Here is a 26110-nt window from a genome sequence, read left to right as displayed (position 1 = left end):
TATATTTTATTTATTTACCTGACTAAAGTGTGAATACAAAGGTGGGAACTTTCACTTGTTCAGGTTTTAAATCAAATAGTATGAATTCAAAAACATCTTGTGATTGAATGAAAGGATCTTGAAAAATTTGTAGTTAAGTCCCTTGGGTAAGTCCTTTGGCTCTGAAATGCTTCAGAGAAGTCAAGTGGTCAAGGAGAAGCTACTAGAATATTATAGTTTTCAGGGTTTGGTAATATTTGAGAGAACAGTTTCAAAAAATGGAACAAAAGTCATATTGTAGTAGATAACTAATGAGTGGAAATAGGCAAATGGAGTCACTAAATATAAGTAAATGAAGTATATAAAAATAAATTTGGTTGTGAAGGGAAGGAATAGTATCCTGAGAGAGAGCAGAGGACCAGAGAGGGTTTTGTTGTTGTTTTTTAAGATTTTATTTTTTTAAGTAATCTCTGCACCCAACATGGGGCTTGAATCCACAACCCTGAGATCAAGAGTTGCACGCTACTGACTGAGCCAGCCAGGCACCCCTGTTACTGTTTTTTAAAAGTAGTATGTTATAGGCTGTAAGGAATGAGATAGTGAAGAATATAAAAAGGGAGTGATAAAATCTCTGTCCTGTGTGGATATTACATAAGTGTTTTTCAATTGGGTCTGAAGTCCTAGAGAAGTGGTTGGGTGTCTTCTCAGGGGTTTATAAATTCTTGGAGAAGCTTAGAATTTTGTGTTTTCTTTTAGCTGATATGAATAAATGCATATAAGCATATGCTGGATCTTTTGCATGGCCACCTTATAATTGTAATAAGTTTTCATGCCTTCAAATGAGAACAGAAGTGAACAGGATGTGTTAGTGGTATACTCCTATCAAATGCAGGTTTTATATATTCCCTTAAGATGGTCAAACAGTTGGGGCACCTGGGTGGCTCAGTCAGTGAAGCTCAGGTCATGATCTCAGGGTCCTGGGATTGAGCCCCACGTTGGGCTCTCTGCTTAGTGGAGAGTCTGCTTCTCCCTCTCCTCCCTGCTCATGCTCTCTCGTTACCTCTCTCTTTCAAATAAATAAAAAAAAAATCTTAAAAAAAAAAAGAAGGTGGTCAAATAATTGATCCATTGTTATGTCCTGTTGAAGAAGTTTCTTGGAAAAAACCTGCACCAAATCAGTGGATACCATATTAATGTTGTGAATAACAGTTTAATTTCGGTAGGACATCACTATCATATTAAATTTATGTGATTTTGAATTTTATTGGTTTCATATATATTTAGTTTATAAGTGTTTAATTTTTTTATTGTGATAAAATATGAATAACATAAAATTCACCATTTTAACTATTTTAAAGTGTAGAGTTCAGTGGCATTTAGCATATTTACAATGTTGTGCAACAGTTGCCACTATCTAATTCCAGTTTCATCATGCTAAAAGGAAACCTTGGACCAATGAAGCAGTCAGCTCTCCATTCTCCACTTGCTACATAGTTTCTGGCAACCACCAGTCTACTTTCTGTCTCTATGGATTTGCCTGTTTGGGATATTTCGTATGAATAGAATTATAATATGTAGTCCCTTATGACTTAAAAAAAAAAGTAATCCATCACATGGTAAGGAATTTAGAAGGCACGAAGAATATAGTAAAAAGACTCCCTTCCCTGATCCCTAGCCATCTAGTTCTCTTCTCCAGAGGCAAACCAGTTATCAGTTTTTGGGGTATCTTTTTTGAGATGTTCTATACATTTGAAAACATATTGTGTGTATATATTCTCCCCATACAAATGATTGTTCACTAGCTGCACTGTTCTATACATTGCATTTTTTACTCTAACAGTATATCTTACTGTAACAGTGTATCTTTTTGTCAGTACATTTAGAGCTATTTTATGCTTTCTTTTTTTAAAGATTTATTTATTTTATGGGACGCCTGGGTGGCTCAGTTGGTTAAGTGTCTGTCTTTGGCTCAGGTTATGATCCCAGGGTCCTGGGATCGAGTCCTGTATTGGGCTTCTTGCTCAACAGGGATCCTGCTTCTCCCTCTGCCTGCTGCTCCCCCTGCTTGTGCTCTCTCTTTCTCTCTGACAAATAAATAAATAAAACCTTTAAAAAATATTAAGATTTATTTATTTTAGGGAGAGAGAGAGTGTATGCACTAGCGAGGAAGGGGGAGAGGCAGAGGGAGAGTATCCTCAAGCAGACCCCCTGCTGAGTTCAGAGCCAGACATCTGCTACTTAATTGAGCCACTCGGGCGCCCCATTGAACTACCTCATGTTTTTAAAAGCTATTATGGGGCGCCTGGGTGGCTCAGTTGTTAAGCATCTGCTTTCGGCTCAGGGCGTGATCCCGGCATTCTGGGGTTGAGCCCCACATCAGGCTCCGCTGCTGGGAGGCTGCTTCTTCCTCTCCCATTCCTCCTGCTTGTGTTCCCTCTCTCGCTGGCTCTCTCTCTCTCTGTCAAATAAATAAATAAAATCTTTAAAAAAAACAGCTATTAATATTTCATCATTATGGATATGCCAAATGTACTTAACCAGTGCTTTATTAAAGGATATTTATGTTATTTGGGATCTTTTGTTTTTACAAGCAAAGCTACAATTAATGTCTATATATTATATACATGTGAGAATATATCCATAGGATAAATACCTTGAAGTTAGGGTACTGGTTTTAAGTTGTGTGCATTTATCATTTTGATGGATAATGATGAATTGCCCTCTGCAGAGGTTAGAAGTTTATTCTTCCACCAGCAATGTATGAGCAATGCATATATCATTTATTGTGATGCTCAATCTATATATGAGTATATACTTATGCTTTTTGATATTTGATAATCTAATTGTCAGAAAATCTTATTTTGTTGTGCCTTTTTTTAAAAAGAATTATTTATTTTAGCGTGTACATCCATGCGGGGCGGGGGGCAGTGGGAGAGGGAGACAGAATCTCAAGCAGACTCCCGCTGAGCTTGGGTCTCGATCTCACAACCCTGAGATCATGACCTGAGCCAAAATCAAGAGTTGGATGCTTAACCAGCTGAGTCTGTTGTGCCTTTTAAGTTAAATTTTTAATGTTATATTTTGAGAATGTTTCAAACTTACAGAAAAATTCAAGAATGGTACAAAGAACTTCCACAAATTTTACTGCATTCTTGTGTGTAATTTTTCTGAACCAATTGAGAATAACTTGCTGACATGATGCTCCATCACTCTATAAATTCTTCAGTCTGTATTTCCTAAACAAGGGCAGGATTCTATATAATAAAGTACAACAGTGCAACCATCAGACAGGAAATTAACTTTGATACAGTACTACCCTCTGACCCACAGATCCTTCAGTTTTCTCCTCTTGTCCCAGTGATGTCCTTCATATCAAAAATGAATTTAAAAAATGGATAAGTAAACATTTTTTCCTACTATTCAAGGCTTATGTTGTATTTAGTTGTCCTTTTAGTCTCTTTTAATCTAGAACAGTTTTTTATTTTTATTTTATTTACTTTTTAATATTTTATTTATTCATTTGACAGACAGAGAGCACAAGCCAGGGAGTGGCAGGCAGGGTGAGAGGGAGAAGCAGGCTCCCTGCTGATCAGGGAAGCCCTGATATAGGGCTCAATCCCAGTACCCTGGGATCATGACCTGAGCTGAAGGTAGACGCTTAAACTGAGCCACCCAGCGCCTCTGGAACAATTTTTTAGTCTTTGCTTCTCTATTGGGTAGAATTTTAACATGCTTAAAGAGTACAGGCCAATTATTTATTTATTTATTTTTAAAATTTTATTTATATGAGGGAGAGAGAGAAGAGAGAACACATGAGCAGGGGGAAGGGGCAGAGGAAGAGGGAGAAACAGACTCTCCACTGAGCAGGGAGCCCCACTTGCTGCTTGATCCTAGGACCCTAGGATCATGACCTGAGCCAAAGGCAGACTCTTAACCAACTGAGCCACCCAGGCGCCCCAGGCCAATCATTTATAGAATGTATTTCAGTCTGGGTTTGTCTGGTGTTTCTTTATGAATAGATTCAGGTATACATTTTTGGCAGGAATATCACAAAAGTAATTCTTGGTATAACATTAGGGGGCATATGATGTCAATTTATTCCATTCTTAGTGATATTAAGTTTGATTATTTAAACAAATTAGTGTCTGCCAAGTTTCTTCAATATAAAGTTATTATTTTTGCATTTGTACTTAATAAATATCTGTGGGGAGATCCTTTGAAACTATGTCAATATTTTGTATTTAATCAAATGTTCACCTAATAGTTTTAGCTTTCATTGATTCTTGCTTAATCATGATTGTTGAGATTTTCTAATTTCATCTGTATTTTTAGTTGGCATTCTGCTGTAAGCAAGAGCTCTTCCTTCTCATTTATTTGTTCATTAATTTTTGCAGATTCATCTTGAAGCACATTTGAAATTACTAGGTATTATTCAGGACCATCTGTAGGAGATTGAGTTACCAAATTCTCTCCTGAGTATTAGCATTGCCTACTCTTTTGTAAGACACAGCATGCATGGGAAAAGGCAACAATCAGATATACATACTGAACAGTAGTTCTTAATTAATATGGATTCTAGAGGGGTGTGTGTGTGTGTGTCTGTCTGTCTGTCTGTCTGTAGAGGAGGGTGTTTTGTAATGCCAAAAATTAAATCTCAGTATTATATGCTCCTTGATATCTGATAAAATCAGGAGGGTCTTGAATGGCCTAACTACAAGTTCTCTTCCCTACTCTGTTCCTGAGGATAAGATCCCCTAGCTAAACAACCCTCCTTATTAAATAGATCAGGTGCAGTTTCTGCTTATCTGTGAATAACAGCTTTCATTTCCCTGCCAGCTGCAGAATTATTTAAACAAGCCAATCACATCCTCTTCCAGGAGCCAGGGGACACCTTTTGGTACTGCAAAGCCCGCTTCCCGCAGCCCTTAATGGTTCACTTTGTTCTGGAGGGCAATCCCTCTGGCCCTGCATGAGCGTGGCAGTCTTCCTCCCTCTCGCTGTGAGTTATGTGACTGCTGTTGATTTATACCTGTCCAGTATCAAGTGTTGTGTGTTTGGCCATCCTTGTAACTCTAGAACAGGAATCCTTTTCTCACCGACTAGGTAAATAGGGAGGCAGTTAAAACAGAGGGAGACGTGCATTTTTCTAAGGAGCTTCACTGAGTTTCTCAAATAGTCTTATAACTCTTGCCATCCTTCCTCCCAAGGCTATAACCTACTGGTGTATAAACTTTGTGAGATGTGTTTACTAAGGTCTTTTGGAAAGTTTCTTCATTGCCTAGCATATTAAGCATGTTAAGTTTGGTATAAACGTCCTCTGTTACTCGAATTGGGTGTAAAATGAGAGTATTACTATTTGGCAGAGTTTTTTTTTTTTTTTTTAAAGATTTTATTTATTTATTCAACAGAGATAGAGACAGCCAGCGAGAGAGGGAACACAAGCAGGGGGAGTGGGAGATGAAGAAGCAGGCTCATAGCGGAGGAGCCTGATGTGGGGCTCGATCCCATAACGCTGGGATCACGCCCTGAGCCGAAGGCAGACGCTTAACCGCTGTGCCACCCAGGCGCCCCTATTTGGCAGAGATTTAATCTGGGAATCTGCTTTATGCTTTTGGGAGGGCCGATGTAGAATAATTGAAATAATAACGGTGTTCAGCTTCTACTTTGGGGGGAATGAATTATGTTCATGTGTTGCCTCTTCTTTAAACCCTAATTTAAAAACAAAATATGGGGTGCCTGGGTGACTCAGTTGGTTAAGTGTCCGACTCTTGATTTCAGCTCAGGTCATGATCTCAGGGTCAGGATTGAGCCCTGCATCAGGCTCCGTGCTCTTGCAGAGTCTGTGTGGGATTTTCCTTCTCCTTCTCCCTCTGTTCCTCCTGCTCATGCTGTCACCCCCCCGCCCCCCACTGCTGCCCCTCAAATAAATAAATAAATATAAATAAATAAATAAAGTCTTAAAAACAAAAACAAAATGTGAAGTGGTGCTTTAAGCAAGACAAAATAGGCAAATGGAATAAGCACAATGGAAAGAAAGAAAACACAGTTTTAAAATATCAGTTAATATGCTTTTAGTGTAAGTATTAATAAAAATACTGGCATATATAATTGAACTTTATTGGCATGTGTAGCTATAGAAATTCCAGGCTTCAGGGTTGACTGGTTTAAAGGATGTCATCATGAGCCCAGTTTCTTTCTCTTTTTCTCATCTGTCATCATCCATAGGATTGGCTTCATTGTTAAACTGGCTCCCCTCATGTTAAGTAATAGATTTCAGCAACCATTGGGGCTGTATACTTAATTTTCCTCATCTATCTGATGGCAGGCAGATGCTCCCTACTCATAGTCATTAAATAAGACTTCTTAATTTCATTCTGATATTGTACCACTTTCCTGTGATCAAAGGGATTCCTAACCTTAGACCTATATTATCACTGTAAAGAAGACTTACTGGTTTCTGAGAATCATCAATGTACCAGTCAGATACACATTCTTCAGCTTTGTCCTTGGAAGTGAAAGCTATCTCATCCTGATTTCCAGACTGCTGCACAATGGAGTGGAATGGATGTTAGTGGGACACCCCCGACGTCCATAATGTTAACTATACTGAAAAATGATTAATTGAAAAAATGTCTGAAATAAACATGAGTAGTGTAGCAACATTTTTAGTATACAAGATTTAACTAAAGGCTAGATTCCTGCCAACCAGCTTCTGGGGCAGAGGTTCCTTTAGTTAAACATACATTTTTTTTAAAGATTCTGTTTTTAAGTAATCTCTACACTCAGTGTGGGGCTTGAACTCACAACCCCAAGATCAAGAGTTGCATGCTCTACCTACTGAGCCAGCCGGGTGCCCCTCGTTCAAAATACTTTTACCCGAAGAACAGGACTTGGCCCGACAGGGAGCTGTTTGAGGTATGAAGATGTATATAAATCTAGATTGTATGTATGATGTATGAAGATGTATATAAATCTATATTGTGTAGAGTAGGTTTGTGATTCATGTAGCATGGTTGCAGTGAATTTTGTGATTTGACTGTGAGATAATATAAAATATATCTATTGGTCTCTGACCCCGATTGCTGACATAGAGCTCCAACCCTTCTAATTTCCTCAGTGATAACAGTACTAAAAACATTTTTATTTTTTTGTTCTAGTATTTGGTCTTTGACTCTGGTTCCTGACATAAGGTTCCTACTAAATCCTTTGGAATATCCTGGACTATAGTAGTTTATTTTATTCTAATGAGGTGGGCTTTTGGTGGGCCCTTGGATGCGGGCTGGTTGCCAGGAAGACCAAACCATGATTACAAGCTTGGAATTTTCAGCTTTACTCCCATCCTTCAGACAGAGGAGGGAGGTTGGAAATGGAATTTAAGTATTAAATTAAAAAATATTATCTAACAAAATTTCCATGACTGAGATAATTTTTTTTTTTTACCAGCTCTTCATCTAAAAATGGTTTTCTTTTTTCGTGCCAGAAACCAAGCCATTTTATGGCTGGCCAAAGTTATAGGCTCAGACCTTGTTACATATCATTTAAAAATATTTCTGGGTATTTAATTCTGATTTGAGGTGACTAAACCTCATCCATTCTTGTTGAGAGGAAACTTCATGTTAGATTGACTATGTATTTGTTGTTGATTATGACATTGTTGACAGTGTCTCCTAATATTGTCTAGTATCTAATCTTTAAAATTCTTTTACACAGTGAACCGTTTATTCCTCTTCTGTATCAAATTGTATGCAATGTTTATTGTAAAATTCATGATATGACTTAGTACAGTCTTTTTTTTCTTCATTGTTTCAATAAGAGTACTGGCTTCTGCATCTGTTTTCATTTTATACTAAAAAATTTGTCCATTCTCATTTTTTTGGCTAGAAAAATAATTAACTATAATGCAACTAAAACTGTAATAAGTATTTCAGATTAATAATCAATTACAGTTTACACAGCATATCATTATAATTTGTACTGTCTGGATAAAGTATTCAAACAAGTCCATTAAATGTTACATCATTGCATAGAAAAAAATCATGGAATCAATTTGTTAAGATCTACTACACTGGTGGAGGGGCACCTGGCTGGCCTAGTTAGTAGACTGTTGATCCTTGGGGTCATGAGTTCAAGCCCCTCGTTGGGTGTAGAGATTACTTTAAAAAAAAAAAAAAGAAAGAAAAAAGATTGACTACACTGGTGATGTGATTATGTGTAATATCAAAGAAAAATTGCATTGGACAAGTAAAGTAGGCAAGAAAACTTTACTCAAAACTATTGCAATAGAGGGTAGAGATTGAATTTAACTCCCAATACAACAGGAATTTATAGCCAGTGGGCAGGCTAAGGGAGTGAGTGGATCAGGGTGGAGGTATGAAGAATTTGGTTAGGTAACAAGAGTAGATTCTTGCCAACTCTGGGCCTGGCAGGCTGTCTAGGCCAAGGCCAAGGCCTAGTTGAGAAGAAGGCTCAGATGAGTCTGACTTAAAGTTTGGTCAAAGGGGATGGTCTTGTCAGTAATATTTAGAAAGAGTAGTGTCATATGTGATCAAAAGGTTATGTAAAATGTAATCCTACCAAAACAGTGAAGTTGTATTTAATGGAAAAATGACCTGCTTCAGTTTAAAATTTTTAAGTTTAAATTAATTAAAATTCAATAAAATTTAAAATTTAGTTCCTCAGTTCCATTAACCGCATATAAAATGCTTAATAGCCATACGTGGCTCATGGTTACTGCCAAAGAACAAAATTTGGCCAAGTAAGTTTGAGGATCTCATTGGTTTTATTAAAGAATAATGGATTGGGCACCACCGCCTCTAGCAAGTTGAGAGAGGCACTCCAAAGCCTTGTATAAAATGTAAGGTTTATAGGAGGGTGGGGCAAGAAAGTTATTACCAAAAGAAAAGGATTGACGAGGCTGTTTTCTAGGGGAATGGGTCTTATGCAGAGTACCTCATATTTCTTTGAGGGAGAGAGGACCCAGATGACAGACTCACTGGCACTGGTGGAAAGAAAAATTTCCTGACTGACCAGTTAAGGCCACATTTCTGGGGGAGGTGGACACTGCAATTAGTTTAGGTATTAAGCCGCGATTTGGGAACTTGGTCTACGTGACACTGTTTAGGGCCTGTGGTTTTCTTTTTAACACTACTGTATTAGGATAATGGAGTTCTTAGATGTTTTGGGAGTGCATTTTCATATGTATGTATGTACCTACTTACATTTTGTACCTATGTATGTATATTTTTTCTGTACCTACAGAAATATTTAGCTTTGCGTGTTTCTGGTAAACATAATGGAATTATATTTGTATGTGTTTTTCTTTTACTTGCTCATCTGCCATGTGTTTTGGATGTTGTTCTGTCAATACATAGGAATCTGCCTATTTTATTATTTTAGTGCTGCCTAGAGTAGACTATAATATCGGTGTATTCTAGTGATTTTTTGTCCCCACCTGATGTGCTCTTAGATTGCCTTCAATACTATACAACTTCATAGAGTGCTTTGTTCTTCCTTGTATTTGAATATTTTTCTAAGTTAGATTCTGAGAAGTAAAAATTACTGCAATTTTAGAAGGTTTTACACATGTAAAATATTAATACTCTCAGGCTGCAATCCAAAATGCTGTTTTACACTCCCATGAATAGTACTAGAGAACTCTTTGCCCTGCACCCTCATCCACTTGACATTTGCAGTCTTTAAGAAATTTGCCAATCTTGTAGATGAAAATCATTTTTAGTGTACATGTTTTGATGATCAGTGAGATTTAATTGTTTTTCATATTTTTATTAGTTTTTCATTTTTAATACAATACCAGTTTTTTATTTCAAAAATAACCAAGTATTATCTAAAGACAATATATATCCTGTGTTCTTGCTTTCCTTTGAGTAACTTTGGTCAGGTTGTTGGGGTGGGTCAGTTTTCAGTTTGCATCTCTATGGACAGACATCATTTGCATTTTTATTTTCTGCAATTTACTGAGCAGAATAACTGCTTAAAGACTGTTAGGGAGGAAGAAATATCCTCTGCCCTTCAAGCCTTTTTAGCTGGACTAATAATTAAATTGACATGAGACAGATTAACAGGAGAAAATCAAATTTAGTTTTGTACATATGGGGAATCCACACAGACATGAGATTTCAAAGACAGGGAACTTGAGGCTTATATGACATCCTGAGCTAAGGAGGAGGTTTAGGAGTATTGGGATACAAAGGAGAGGAAGACCTTTAGCAGGAAGGTGATAGTATATGTATGAAAAACAAAGGTTGCCCTGTCATGGAGGTACAGTAGATATGTTTCTTAAGTAAGGAGCAGTCACCGTTAGTAACTTTCTTCCTGGTACAGGTTCCTTTCCAATGTAAAATTTAGGCAGTTGGTGGGGGGGCGTTAAGAGCTTTTCCTGAATCTGCTGGATTTTGATTGCTTTGAACTCAAAGTAATCTTCATCCAAAGTGGCCCATTTTTGTGGTGGCCTGCCCTACACCTGTATATGAGAAGAAAATAAGCTTTTTTTTTTTTTACCTTGTTTACATTACATTTTTGCATATTGTTATGCATACATTTATTATGTTTTCAGACAGGGATTAGAAAATACATTCTAAGTTTGCAAACTGGTGGCCTTGCAAATGGCTAGACTAGCTGTTTACTTTTGTTAAAAAAACAAAGTTCTGCTGAGTAAATTGTGCAGCTCTTAGTGGCTTTATTCAGTGATGTATGAATTGGGCAGCATCCCATTTAACAGGTAGAAAGGAGCTCTAAGGAGCTGTACAAAATGAATGACTTTCATAGAAGTAAGTGGGAACAAGGAAATTATCCTGGCAAAAAGTAGATTGATTGTGTTCACTTTCCTTTAGGAGATGGCAGGAGTCTGTCGGGCAGATTACCTCGCTAGTGCTGATCACATAGTTCTTGATTGACTGGTTTAAGATTCCATTTTTGGGAGAGCCAAAACTGTAATTAAGTCTCAGGTGACGTGGGGCTTAGCATAAGTGACTCCATTTTGAGCCTGGTGTCTCATTTTTAATAATCCAAATTGTATAAATATGGCTAAATAAAAATCCTACTCTTTAATAATAGCAAATGCCATTTTGTTGTGTGCAGTCTTAAGGCATGATTATTCTGTTCTCACTGTGAATGGTGTTTTTTACACATGATAAAGCAGGCTAGCATATTCACATACATTATAGCTACAATAATCCCTTGCTTTAAAAACATAATTTTTATCTGCTTTTCAGAACAAAAATTTTTTCCTAAGTAACTGAAAAAAATGTGGCTACTGTAGACTGTAAAATGAAGGAGAAGCTTAGCTTTACTGTGAAGTCTGAGTCTGGGTGTAACCTAACTAGCTAGAGGATATGCAATTCCTGATTGACAGCAGGACCAGCATTATGCAGATTTGGTAAGAGAGAACAGCAGCTCAGAAAACAGTGATTAGGGGCTCTGTTAGGAATCATTACATTCATCACTCATATCTTTAGTTTTTCATTTTCCTGTCTACTGGATTTGTAAACAAATAGCACAAAACAGTTCCTCTTTTGTTTTTATTAAAGTGATACTGCAATGCAGTTTCAATCTATGAGCTAGGCATACATGTGTGGAAATTCGATATTCTCACTAAATTAGCTAATTTTTAGCTGTGTTCCATGTTTATCTCTAGACCTTTGTGTATTAAATCCTATCTCGAGCTGTTCTCTTTATACACAAGTGTGTTTTGCTTGTGCCTTCCTGTCTTCTTCAGTGAGAAGCTTTATGTAGGTCAGGCTTGGCTTAAGCAGATTTCCTGAACCTGCGTCAGCTTAAGCTGGAGGAATTTTAATAAACCCTCCCCTGTAGGCGTGGGCCTAAATGAGGCTAGCCTAGTTAAGCCTGATCTTTTTCTGTTTGTGAAAAGAGCTGAGCAGAGCTGAAGGCTGCTGCATGGTGGTTTCAGAAACTGCCTACTTAATTTGAAAAGAACAATGGTAGGAAAGGCTAGATCATCCAATTTTACCTTATCTGAAAAGCTTGATTTGCTAAAGCTTGTGAAGCCATATGTTAAAATTCTCGAAGAACACACTAATAAACATTCAGTAATAGTAGAAAAGAATAGATGTTGGGATATCATAGCAGTAAACTATAATGCAATTGGAGTAGATCGCCCTCCTCGAACAGCCCAGGGCCTACGCACCCTTTACAAAAGGCTCAAAGAATATGCCAAACAGGAGCTATTGCAGCAAAAAGAGACCCAATCAGATTTTAAAGGCAATATTTCTGAGCCAACCAAGAAAGTTATGGAGATGATTCCCCAGATTTCCAGTTTTTGCCTGGTAAGAGACAGGAACCACATACAAAGGTAAGCTTTATTTTATTTTCTTGTGCAAAATTATGGCGCCTCCTATCTATTGGGCTCTGGCTTACTTGTGATAGAGATATGCATAGTAAGCATCCCCACTACGGGAGCAATGAATAGTGTCTTTGTTTAGCTTTCTTAAAAAAGAAATGTGAGGCTATAAGGAATTTTTCTGCTGCATTTGATTTAAGCCACTTTTTATTGTCTTCCCCTCCCCCTTCCCTCTCTCTGTAGTTTTTAAAAAGTAAGGGCTAGGGAGGAATAAATGGGATGAAATTTGTAACATAATCTCATAATAAACTTTTTAAGCTTTAAATTTAAATTGCTAATTAGCTTCTGAGAGATATCTTATTTCATTTAAGATTATATTTCATTGGAATTTTCAATTTTATGTAAAGTTAGCAGTTTCAGGAGAAGTGGAACCCTTGTTTTTTAATGAATTGTTACTGTCTATACTTAGTGACTATTAATTGAGCTAAAAACCATTTAAAATCAATAATTTAGTACATTTATCAATGGCATGATCGTATATATTAAGACAGTTTATTTCCAACATCTTCAAAATAAAAGATAAAAACAAGGAAAGGAATTTAATGCCTAATTAGGGATTCAGATTACTTAATAAAAAGTTTTTGTAGTTTTTATTCATTAATAGTCTAGTTTCACTTTGATCTTGATCATACAGAAAAGGGGCAAGCACTCCCATACTATTTTGCAATGATATGAAACTATGAATTTTAATATATGAATAAGCAACTAAGTTCTTATAGGGTTAGAAAGTTTTTTTGGCTAAATTTATGCTCTACATAACTACTTGCCTGGGAATCTTCAAAACTTATTACTAATTCAAATTTTAACCCCTGGCAAAAGATAAAAATGGCAGCTGCATTCTTTTTCCGAACCATTTAGGGTTATTTAAACAAGTTGTAAACTTGTTAGTTGAGGGACATTTCAAACAAAGGTTTGCAATGCTTTCTTCTTGGTGGAAGAGTCATTATATAAGCACAATTATTGATCACCTGTGAAATCCTTTTGAAGTTAGGAGAGAAACAGGGGAGAAAAACTTTTTAGCCAAACTTATTTGTTATTTTTATAATTTACTAGGGTAATATTTTTGAGACCAGCTGCTTACCATATACTGCTTACTGCTAGTAGATAACATAGTAAAAAAAAAAAAAAAAAAATCACCAGTGGGAATCTGGAACTTGGTTACAGTGTATTAATTCATCAGTGCTTAAAATGTTCTCTATGATGAGAAATGATTAAATCATAATTTGCTGGGTATCCAAAAAACTCCACAGTAAGACTTTTTTATACAGTACTACTCATTAAAAATTTGTCCCCCTCAAACCATAGAGAAAATTGGCTTTTGCATTACAGGTATAAAACTACCTTTGGGGTATTAAGTCTAGGTTTTTATAATTTGAAAACTATACATAGAAACTGTAGTTTTAGTTAGTTGTATATTTTAAAAATACAATGAGTATAGAAGAGAAAATATTCAAGTACCTGTTTACATTTTGACTGTTTGTAACCATATTCACAATCTTTTGGGATAACAACATCACTCTGATAAAATGAGTATTATACATTACAAAACCTACTGTTTAAGCAAGAACAACTTTTCATACTTTAAAGGGAAGAATATGAGAAATAAGCTGTTTAAATGCTTATTTGTGTTAGTGTCCACATTGCCATTTTCTTTGTATTAGCATTTTCATTTATTTACATATTTAATGTGCTCACTACTTATTTAATTGACATCTTGGATCTTAATTCTCAGAAGTTTATAATCTATAATCTTAATTATGCTTCTATATAAATATGCCTGTTAATCTCACCAAACTCTCCATTCTTACTGAGGAAAATATTACTGCTTATATTAAAGATATATGCCTGTTTTGTAAGGCTACCTGTGTAGAGCATTGATATATGTCTTCATTTTTACCTCTCTCTGGTATCAGATTATATTTTGTGTTTTTGCAGTCTATTTGATCTTCAGAATTCATAAATTTTAGAAGTCCTTCTGTTTATCCTTTTTTGTGACTTTCTCTAAAACATTTTTTTTTTTTTTTTACTTTGTTATGCCTACTTGTAATGTTTCAAAGAAAATGGCATGGTATATTTCGGATAAAAGGCATTTTAAAATTTACATGGGAGTGTAATGTCTATGTCTAATAGTCTTATACTCCATTATACATACTAATTTGGATAGTAATTATGTGGATTTTTAAAACTTTCATTTTCATTTGTAGTTTTAACCTTTTTCCTTTCTAGTTATTAGGGATGTTGATAAAGGGAAGCCTTACTATGAATTACATTGCTGTTGTATTGTTTTTCTTTTGAAACGCATAAGATGACAAAAAGAATGAAAATTAAGGAATTTATGTAATCTACAAATAGATTTTTCATAACATACTATATCTTATTTTATTTGTATCTCTTAAATATCTGGTATTTCTGGCCATTTAATGCCAATAGTAAGTGATATACGGGGAGTTTTAATTTTTTTCCTTATGTTCTGCTTGAACTTGTTCCAGCATTTTATTTATTTATTTATTTATTTAAAGGTTTTATTTATTTATTTGGCAGAGAGAGACAGCCAGTGAGAGAGGGAACACAAGCAGGGGGAGTGGGAGAGGAAGAAGCAGGCTCCCAGTGGAACAGGGAGCCCGATGTGGGGCTCGATCCCAGGACCCTGGGATCACACCCTGAGCTGAAGGCAGATGCTTAATGACTGAGCCACTCAGTTGCCCCTGTTCCAGCATTTTAATCATCCATGTAGAATGAATGTTTTTTTAACTATGTTACTTATTAGTTGTAAACTATTTTTTAATGTTAAGCATAGCATTTTTTCATTAATGTTCCAATAATCTCTTTCCCCTCTATAACTTATTTTTAAGTTAGGCAGAAGCATAAATTTAAAAAAACCCTTAAGAAACAAGATTAGATATTTTTAATTAGTAGCTTCATGTTATTCATGAAATTGGTTTTTTTAAAAAAGTTGAATTTTAAGATACATTGTGTTTGTCATAACCAATAATGTTATGTCAAAGTTTAAATTATGCTGAAGCTAGTTTTTTCTAATAGAAGTGCATATTTTATGGAAATTACATGTAAATTTAACAGACTTTCAATATATAGTATATAAGCCAGTTAAAAATACTTCATAAAAAAAACATTTTTTTAGTCATTCAACATGTGATGAGCACCTACTAGATTCCAAGTACAGTATTATGCTAGGTGCTGGGGATACAGTGGTAGATTTGAGCCCTTTCCCTGTGAACTTTATCTGACTGATGGTTGAAAGACTGAAAGGGCAATGGAATCAAGTTTAGGATAGGTAAAGGATAAATACCATGGTATCTGAAATTGTATAGTTAGGATAATACCCTGATAGTTGGGCATACCCAGAGCCATACAAAAACTTGATTTTTCTTTTTCTTTTTTTGGACAGATGTAGAAATCAATACCTCCCATAAATGACTTTCTACTATCCTAGAAGTCAGGGACCTTGGTGATTTTTAGATTTTTAATCAGTCCAGGAGAGCAGAAGCAGGATATCTAAGGCTAAGGTGTGGGGATAGCAAGGCCCAAAGTGCAGTAAATGGCCCTTTATACCATTTAAGAATGTCACGCTTGTAGAAACATGTGCTGTCTCTTTGAAAGCATTAACAAAGGCTTTTCTTTTTATTTACTTCATTGGCCTTGGGTAATATTTGTAATTTTTTGTCCTTTTAAGAACTCAATTTTAAAGTTAAGGGTGGGTGAGAGCTATATGTATGTATTTTTGAAATTTTAAATGTAGTCACTTTAATTTGTTATTCCAAGGATTCAATTTTTTTTTGTTTCACAATTTTCTTTATAGCTCTAAAGCTTGACACTTTGATGTATACTAAATATGAAATTATGCTATATCTATGTTCTTGTCTTCATTTGATTTACATTTTATAATGCTTTTTTGTGTGCTGTAGTGCAAACTTGGATGAGGAAGCACAGGCTGGTACGAGTTCACTACAGGTAATGTTGGATCACCATCCAGTTGCTATTACAGTGGAGGTGAAGCAAGAAGAAGACATTAAGCCCCCTCCTCCACTGGTTTTAAATTCTCAACAGAGTGATATTTTAGAACAAAGAGAAGACCATGAATTAGTACATGTTATGGAGAGATCTTTGTCACCGTCACTTTCCTCTGTTGATATGAGAATGACATCGTCTCCATCTTCTATCCCAAGGAGAGATGATTTTTTTCGGCATGAGCGTGGAGAACACTTTAGGCCACAATTAGGGTATGATCCTCAGATTCTGCAAATGCTGAAAGAGGAGCATCAGATAATTTTAGAAAATCAAAAAAATTTTGGATTGTATGTTCAGGAGAAGAGGGATGGATTGAAAAGAAGGCAGCAGCTAGAGGAAGAGCTGCTAAGAGCAAAAATTGAAGTGGAGAAGCTGAAAGCAGTTCGCTTACGGCGTGATCTGCCTGAATATAATAGTCTCTAATATTTTTTTTCAGTCTTGCAATTTGCTAATTTTAGTTTTGGCCAAATTACTTTCATTTGGGAATATACTGAAGCAGAATACATACTCTTAAAAAGTGTTGTTAATCTCAGTTGTGAAAAAAACCTTTTTTGACATGATTTTCTAATTATTTAATTTTCTTTTGAGATATATTAAAACTTATTGATTGGTTGGTATGGTTATATATTTTGTCTTCAATTTTTTTCTAAGAAGTTTAATTGTTGGCCTTACAAAAGATTTCTTATTTTGATCATTAAATTAGAACACACATAAATAGATACACAAACATATGTATTCTTTCAAAGTTCTGAGTCTTTGGCATTTTAAATTAGAGCTTTGAAAGCTGTAGTTCAAGGTTTTTAAGTCAATCTAATTTAGAAGCAATATTAGCCTGATTAACAGAAGCTTGCCTATATGACATTGATTTTTATGCTTTCCTGTTTTTGAAGAAGTGATACAATTTTAGAGCTGGAAGGTACTTGGAAATCCCTTTTTTTCACCTCTTCAATTTAGTAATGAAACTGAGGTCCAGGGAGAACTTAGTGACTTGATGTAACAAAGCTGTTTATGGCAGAGGAAGGACCAGCACTCGGTTTTTGTTTCTTTGTAGGTTTCCCCTCTGCTGTTCCATAGAAGTAAAAACCCACTAAAATTTCTTCCTTGTGAAAAAATTATGAAAGTGTTTTTCATTATAATTGCTTTTAAAGATTCATAGGTTACAAAACCAGGGGACTTGTATCAGTTACCCCCAACCTTCTTCCCCTTTTTGTCCAGCAAAATAAGATGTTTTCTTGAGACAGTTATATATTTTGGCTATAAGATTTAATGTTTTAATTTATTTTTAATGTCTTATTCTGAAAAAGATTTATTTCACAGTAAAAATCACAGTAAAAAAGTTTCAGTGAACAAAATTAAAATTTTACATAGAAATAGCAAAAAATAGTTGCGATTTAATCAATAATATTTTTGTGAATACTACTTTAGTATTTGCAGAAATAAATAAAATCTCAATTCTTAAAGCACACATTAAATTTAAGTTAAATCTTTGATATGTATATTCCATTTTTGCTGGTGCTTTGTTGAGAAAGGATTTTCACGCCAAGCTTTAGAATGGAGTAAGTAGAATTTCAGAATTTCAGTATAGTGGAAAAGGATGTTTAAGTCAGAGTGAGCAACATGGAAAAAGGGAACAGTGAATCAGGGCGTACAAGCGCAAATACAATGGTAGGCTGGTGATTTTAAGTGGGTGTAGAGAGGGCCAATTAGGGCTTGGTTACCTGGACTAGGATTAAATGAGTAGCTACTATTTAGCTCCAGCAGAATTTTTACATGCAGGAATAATCCAGAAGTCTGGATCTTTATGTGGAATTTTTCAACATAAAAATGCAAATAATTCAAGATGTTTTAAAAACACTACACATGTGGGTGGGCATCATTCAGCCAGTTTGTGGCCTTTGGAGTAGAGTAATGGTTCACCAAGGGTAGAGCTGACCAGTAACATCAGCATCACTTGAGAACTTTGTGACAAATGTAAATCCATTCCTTTTGAATCAGAACCTCTGGAGGTATAGTCCAGCAATCTGTTTTAATAAACCCTCTAGAGATTCTGATGCAAGCTAGCGTTTGAAAACCCCTGGAACAGAATATTTGGAATGTAGCTAGGTGCCTAAATCATACTAGAGTCTCAGAAATAATGTGTTGAAAAGAGAAATGGGTGAAGATGAATTGAGGGACAAGAGTTTGGAAGTTGATTGGTGCCACCTTATGGATTACGTTGAAGGCTATTTTTAAATAATCAGTTGAATGTACAATGGGAAGTCATCGAAGGCTTTTGATTAGAGGGATATGAATTAGAGCTCTGAATTAGTGTTATAATAGCATTTATGGAGTGGGCATTTAGTGAGAGGAAATTAAATTCAGAATTTAGGTTATGGCTATTGAAATAGAATAAAGATAAAATGGACTTTCCTGGTACTATTTTAGCTTGTTGATTGCTTAATCTTATTGGCATTTTTTATCTGCTATTAGAGTTAAATATTTTATTATAAAAATGCCTTGAATGTGTAATATGATATCTGTGTTTGGTAGTTTTAATCTTTATGTTATGACTTTTCTTTGAGCCTAAACACTAGACTCAAGAGATTAGAATCTTGTAATTCTAATTTAATGTTTTTACAATATAATTCTAGTAAATACATCCTTGAAGTAGTCAGTTTTAACTTTATGAAATTATTGAAAGCAAATTACCATATGTAATGGAATTCATATTATAATCTCAGCATGTTAGTCCTCAGAATTGATGTGAATGTTGTATTTGAATGTTGACTTTGTGTGGCTACATCAGTTTTCCAAACTGTTCTGTGGAACATTAATTCCATGAGATGTTTCTAGGAGACTTCTGTGTTCAAAAAAAGTGCAACACACATTTTTTTTGTGTGTGGTTAGGTTCTAAAATCAGTGTGGAAGGTAAAAATGTACATACAAAATTGCCCTTCAACGTTTTTTTGCTGTTCATAAAATAGTGTAAACAGAGTCTTCTACCGTCATATTTTCCTCCAGCATTGTTCCAGATCGTTGTTTCTTTGGTTGCATCAGATGACAGATTCCTTAGCATTTAGGGACTGTGTAGGATAAAAAACTTTATTTTTACATATGTTTAAATACCAGAGTTGTACTCATTTCAGGGAGTTTGCCACAATTTTTCTGAATCAATCTTGTTCAATTTTAATTTGCAAAAATTTAAATGCCATGAGCTTTACCTATGAAATGTAATGCCAGAAAACATAGGGAAGAGTGATTTTATTTTTAAAATGTAGACTTGATTCTGTAAAAGAATATTAAATTTGAAAAATAAGCTAAGTAAAAATATTTCATCTCGTATATTAGTAATTTGGATAGTAGGTTATTTTTGCCACCTATCTTTTCTTATCCGTGTGAACTTAAATAGCACATTGTTATTTTTACAACTTGATTTTTTTTTTAACTAGGTATAATTTATAATGGCATCCTGAAAAAGTTAATGAAGCTCTTTCATTTCTAAAAATGCCATTAGACGGGCACCTGAGTGGCTCAGTCAGTTCAGCATCTGCTTTTGGCTCAGGTCATGACCCTGGGTCCTGGGATCGAGCTGCACATGAGGCTCCCTGCTCAGCGGGGAGTCTGCTTCTCCCTCTTCCTCTGCCTGCCTCTCTGCTTACTTGAGCTCTCTTCTTTGTCGAATAAATAAATAAAATCTTTAAAAAAAATTAGGGGCACCTGGGTGGCTCAGTTGTTGAGCGTCTGCCTTTGGCTCAGGGCGTGATCCCTGCATTGTGGTATCGAGCCCCACATCAGGCTCCTCCTTTGGGAGCCTGCTTCTTCCTCTCCCACTCCCCGTGCCTGTGTTCCCTCTCTCGCTGGCTGTCTCTCTGTCAAATAAATAAATAAAATCTTAAAAAAAAAAAATCTTTAAAAAAATTTAAAAAATAAAAATGCCATTAGATTTCTTAAAATAGTCAATTTAAGTACTCTGGTTTTTGTATGAGACATCAACTTGGTGTTTTTTCATTTTTGAAAGATTTCACTATACACTATTGCATCTTATGTGAAAATGTTTAGACTATGAATTATTTTCCATGTGCCTTCTTTTAGAGTAATGTTGAATTGTAAATAGACTTGTTTAATTTATAGTGTGTAAATTGTATTTAATATATACTGTAGGTGATGGTGGTTAAATGCTTTGTTAATACGTATTCTTTTAAATACAAGGTAATACATTGTATTGTTATGTGTACTCTTTATGTGCCATAAGACAAAGAATTCAGTACCACTGAGGTAAAATTTTTTGATGATGCATAATTAAAATAAACTTATTTAAATAATTGTGTTTATAGTAGATACTAAATGTACCATGTCTGAATATCATAGTATATTTTTTCAAATGTTAAGATTCACAAATTCTCAAAATCAATTAAGTATTTGATGATGAATTTGATAGTAAATATTTAAAAATTATGAGATGAAATATGGTTGTAATACTTAACAAATACAAAAAAGTAAATTCTTAAGATATACAACCTAACTAAATGTTAACAGTCATGCTAAATCTTTGCATGTGATTTTGAGAAATTGATTCAGTATATTTTTATATATCTTAGATTGATTAAAACTAGTAGCTATAATTTGAATTTATATTATTTTTAGTTTTTAATTGCTTTGTAAGTAGTGGAAAGCCAAATAAATAAGTAAAATAAAAATACCACCCAAATTAACCACCCAAATTTAAACTAGAATAAGATATATCATTAGACTTACACTTTGTTAGTGCGTCTTTCATGTTTTAAAATTATGTGTAAATTTACTTCACAAAGATTAAGAAAATCTTCAAATAGAAAAAGTTAAAAGTCTTTACATCAAAAACTAGGGATGTACTGTATGGTGACTAACATAATATAATAAAAAAATTATTTAAAAAAAAAAAGCATTTTACAGTAAACATTCATATGCTACCACCTAAATTCTGCAGTTACTGTTTTGCTATATTTGCTTTATCATGTATCCATCCATCTATCCATCAATTCATTTTTAAAAATAAAATGATTATTTAAAACAAGTTGGAAAGTTATTTAGAATACTTTACCTCTAAACATTTCAGCATAAGTATTATAAACTGGATTTCAGTATTTATTTGTGTGTGTGTGTGTGTGTGTGTGTGTGTGTGTGTTTTGGGTAAGATTTGCAAACGTGAAATGTACAAATCTTAAATGATGAGTTTTGACAGGTGACGCTACCTGTGTACCTTAAATCCCTATCAAGATTTAGAATGTTATCATTATCCCAGAAAATTCTCTCCTGCCCCTTCCTGATCAATCCCTTGGCACCTCAGACATCCATTGTTCTAATTTTTAAAAAATCATAGATAAGTTTTGCTTGTTCTAGAACTTTATATAATTGGAATCATACAGTATGTACCCTTTCTCTTTTCTTTTACCTATCTTAAAGTTTTTAATACCCATGTTCTTTCATCCTCTTATAGTAATTCATTACTTTCTGTTGTTGAGTGGTATTCCCTTGTATAAGTATACCTCAGTTTATGTATCCATTATTTTTTGATGGACTTCTGGGCTATTTCCAGATTATGGCTGTTATGTATAAAGATTCTGAGTATTCTTGTATAAATTTGTTGTGGACATAATGCTGGATTAGGGAAGATCTATATGTTTAAGTTTTTAAGAAACTGCCAGGCATTTTCCCAAAGTGATTGTAATGTTTTCCACTTTCATCAACAGTGTATTTTTTTTTTAAATAAAGCTTTGCATGCTCAACAATTGGAATGTCAGAATTGAAGTTAATAACTTTTCTGATTTTTAGATGAGTTTAAAATGCTGAACAGGAAATAAAAATGCTGAGAAGATAGTTTTGATATCTGGAAATATTGTAGTTATTGATTTTTTTTCTGTTTTAGCCTTTATTGCATATATGCTTTGACAAGAGGTAGTGAGAAATGTGATGAAATGTATGGTTCCTGCCATACTTATAAAGTATCGTTCTGAAGATATTTAAAGCAAAGAAAGATATTCTAGGTTTATTTTATTCATAATGATACTTAGATGACATTAAATCTTTCTTATTAGATGAGAAAACCATGGGGGCATCTGGGTGGCTCAGTTGGTTAACTGTTGGTCTTGGTTTCGGCTCAGGTCATGGTCTCAGGGTGCTGAGTTCGAGCGGTTGGGGTCGCTCAGCATGGAGTCTGCTCAAGATTCTCTCTCCCTCTTCCTCTCTCTGTTTCCCCATTTGTATGTGTGCGCGCACACGTGCGTACTCTCTCTCTCTCTCAAATAAAATCTTTAAAAACAAGATAAAACTATGGATGATTACTGGTCTGGAGGAATTTGTATATTAATGATTGTAAATTTTTTAGAGTAATAAAAACAGTGTTTCAAACCTTAAATTTATATTGCATTTATATGTTAATGTATGTTAAAAATTCTTGTAGGTTTCGGTAATTTTAAAATACAATATGGTATTTACAGTCTTTGTTGAATTTGATTATGAGACATTTTAAATTTCATTTATTCTATTGAAAACAATGTGTGTATTTGGAATTTTAGAAAGAAAAGAAAATATTAAAGGCTTGGATATGTGGAATGTATAATTAAGCCATCCAACTGTAGAGTGACTATGCTTAGGAATCATTAAGATGATCATATCCACTGTCAATATTAAAATGACAATATCTCCCTCTTCTTTTATCAAAGCATGGTTTTGAACAATTTTACTTTGTGAATCTTGCTTATAGGCATTCAAGTCTCTTGTTTATACAGACTATTTTTTTGGTATTGATTTGCGAAGTACCTTGCAGGGTCAAGGGAGAAATAGATCAGAAACAAGTTTAGAAATAAAAATTACAGTTGGAGTGGAATTCTTAGGGGTGATTAGTCTAGAATGTAGCAAATTAGTCAATATTTTATGCACTACAAATAGTCTAGATGTAGGAGGGTTTTGCTGCTTATATGTTTAATTTCTAGTATTTTTTTTCTATTTTTTGAAATTTTCTCTCTTCCCTGCCTTAATGGCCTACATTTAAAATGGGACTAAATGGGAAAGGAACCAAGACAAGATGATGATGATGATGGTAGTTAACATTTAGGGAGTATTTATTACATGTCAAGTACTGTTCAAGGGTTTTACATATATTAGCTAATCTAATGCCCACAACAAATCTGTGAGGTTGGTGTTAGTATTATTTTCATTTACAGATTCATAAACTGGGATAGAGTGGTGAGTAACTTGTCCTGGGTCACTTAGCTTGTAAGTGGGAAAATGCAAGATCCAAACCCAGGCAGATTAGTTCTCGTCCTGCTGTTCTATAAAAGAAAGGCTATATCTGAGAATCAATGGCATTTCAAAGTTAATTATAAGTAATTTCTGAATTCTCAGTTTATTATCTTTTGTTTTATTTATTTTTTCTCGGCATGAGGAGGGTCCTGGACATAACAAGTAAACTCTCTAGGCTCTGGGAATATAACAGGGTATTTGACTGGATGTTCTTCCAGCCATTTTGTTGAAGACATACCTTTTACCCTTGTTTTACAGCAATCCTGAGCAATCACATTTTTTTTTTTCTTGGATAACATAGTAAAAGATAGGAACAAATTTTAAAAATGCAGAATGGTTATCAGTCATTCAATGCACACTGACTACTACTGGTAGAAATAATGCAAAGACAAAACTAAAGTTGGCTAAAACTGCACACCACAAAATTTTTTAGAGTTCAAAAACTGATTAACATCCCATCTTTTTTGTTAATCCTAAAAACCCTCAAAACTTTATCAGGGATACTCAAGGTTGGTAAAGCAAAAATAATCAACAAATGACAACTACCAATTATCTAAAAACTGATAAATTTTCTTGACTAGAAACTGATAGAGTAATATAATTTCGTTAATATTTAGGTATTCAAAATCTGACTTAGCAAAACTGCATTTGGTAGAAATTATGGTTTTAAAAACTCATGTCGGCAAAAGCCATAATAAGTAAAATGTGATTCATAAAAAAGTGACTGAGGAATCAAAATCTTTGTTAAAAAGTTTGCATGGAAAATAACCCTGAAGGTAACAGTTCATAAAAATGGAAATAAAAATGGGCAATAATGGAGACGAGTTCAAAGTTAATTTCTAAAGCTACTTTCTCATGAAAATTAACTTTAAGATAATTCTGTTTTAATATTTTTATAAGCATAAAGTCAAATGTACTTTGAATCAAAATGGCAGTTTTGAAAAGTACCTATTGTTCTGGGCATATGGTGATGAACAAGATCAAAACACCTTCCTCAGGACTAGTTTAGTGGGGAAGGCTAAGGCTAAATATTTTGTCACACAATTAATTGCTGAGATAATGCTGAAAATAATAAGGCAAGATCTAGCTTGGCAGTAAGGGAAATTTAAACTGGCAGGGTGAATAGAAGTTATTTTTTTAATTTTAATTTTTATTATTTTTTAAAGGTCTTATTTATTTATTTGACTAAGAGAGAGCACGGCAGAGGGAGCGGCAGGCAGAGGGAGGGGGAGAAGCAGGCTTTCTGCTGAGTGGGGAACCCGATGTGGGGCTCGATCCCAGGACCCTGGGATCATGACCTGAGCTGAAGGCAGATGCTTAACTGACTGAGCCACCCAGGTGCCCCAGCAGTTAATTTAAAATAGCATGTTGGAGAAAGAAGTAGAAGGCCCTTTGGCTAGAAGTAGTTATGTATTCTTAAAGACCATTAAGACTAATGGATTTTAAGAAGAATGCATAATCAGATTCACATTTAAAAATAGATAAATGTAGTCAATATGGAAAATGGTTTTAGGGAGTAGAGGGGGCAAAGGAAGAGCTCTCTCCGTAGGCCTGCTGGGAAGATCCTACAGTAGTACAGTGGTTCAGATCAGAGATGGTGATTTGAATAGGGGAGGGTATGGAGAAGGCAAACAGCACAGAGCTTTGAGAGCCATGTGGGGGTTAGAATCACCTGGATCTGTGGTTGATTGGCTGTGGAACTGAGAATAAAGGATGTCAAGGATGATTTCCAACTTTTTGGCTTGAATGAGGGTAGTGGTACTGTTACTGAGAAATGAGAAAACTGAAGGAGGAGCAGTTGTTGGAGAGGAGACAAGTGGGCATGATGAATTGAGATGTTTATGAGACATTCATGTAGACAGGTCTGAGGGGCAATTATGTACAGATGCAGATCTGGAGTCATGCTCTGGGCTAGAAAAAAAAATACAGGTTTATGGAGGAGTGGTATTAAATCCAAGGGAGTGGATGAACTAATTTAAGGAGAAGGGCACAGTGAGAAGAGGGTCTAGAATTCAGGTCTGATGAGCTGGCAAGGATGTTTAAGAAGAAGCAACCAAAGAAGTAAAAGGAAAAATTGAAATGTGTAAGGAAAGCTGTAAAAATAGGGCTCAGTATTTCAAGGAGGAAGTGGTCAAACATTGTCCAATGCTTTTGAGAACTCTGATCCAGACTAAAAAAATACCATGTGGATTTATTGTCTAGGAGCTCCCTAATGGCCTTGAACAAGGGTAGTTTTGGGAGAGGGCTGGACTGGAAGCCAGATTGGAGTACAGATCTTCCTTGACTTATGAGGTTATGCCCCAATAAGCCCATCATAAGTTGAAAATATCGTTGGTCAAAAATGCATTTATAGGGGCGCCTGGGTGGCGCAGTCGTTAAGCGTCTGTCTTTGGCTCAGGGAGTGATCCCGGCGTTATGGGATCGAGCCCCACATCAGGCTCCTCCGCTATGAGCCTGCTTCTTCCTCTC

The 26110-nt window shown here is 35.0% G+C and overlaps 2 protein-coding genes across 3 annotated transcripts in view; both read left to right on the top strand.

The window, feature by feature from the left end:
* RAD54B (RAD54 homolog B) overlaps window positions 1-26110 on the top strand; it is an 81947-nt gene that overhangs the window by 17231 nt on the left and 38606 nt on the right. The gene's annotated exons all lie outside the window — the stretch shown is intronic.
* LOC121101736 (fibrinogen silencer binding protein) lies at window positions 11537-16839 on the top strand. The gene is made up of 2 exons (XM_040626082.1): window positions 11537-12307; window positions 16279-16839. Exons 1-2 carry the CDS (start codon window positions 11934-11936, stop codon window positions 16802-16804), a joined length of 900 nt encoding a protein of 299 aa, XP_040482016.1. The 5' UTR covers window positions 11537-11933; the 3' UTR covers window positions 16805-16839.

This window comes from Ursus maritimus, unplaced genomic scaffold (assembly GCF_017311325.1).
Source record: "Ursus maritimus isolate PB19 unplaced genomic scaffold, ASM1731132v1 scaffold_9, whole genome shotgun sequence".
Taxonomy (NCBI): domain Eukaryota; kingdom Metazoa; phylum Chordata; class Mammalia; order Carnivora; family Ursidae; genus Ursus; species Ursus maritimus.
The sequence above is the reverse complement of the archived record's forward strand: the minus strand, read 5'-3'. Positions and strand labels throughout refer to the sequence as shown.

Coding starts and splice junctions, on each gene's coding strand:
- LOC121101736 (XM_040626082.1), top strand. CDS start 11,934: ATGGTAGGAAAGGCTAGATCATCCAATTTTACCTTATCTGAAAAGCTT. Junction 12,308..16,278: donor GACAGGAACCACATACAAAG/GTAAGCTTTATT, acceptor TGTGTGCTGTAG/TGCAAACTTGGATGAGGAAG.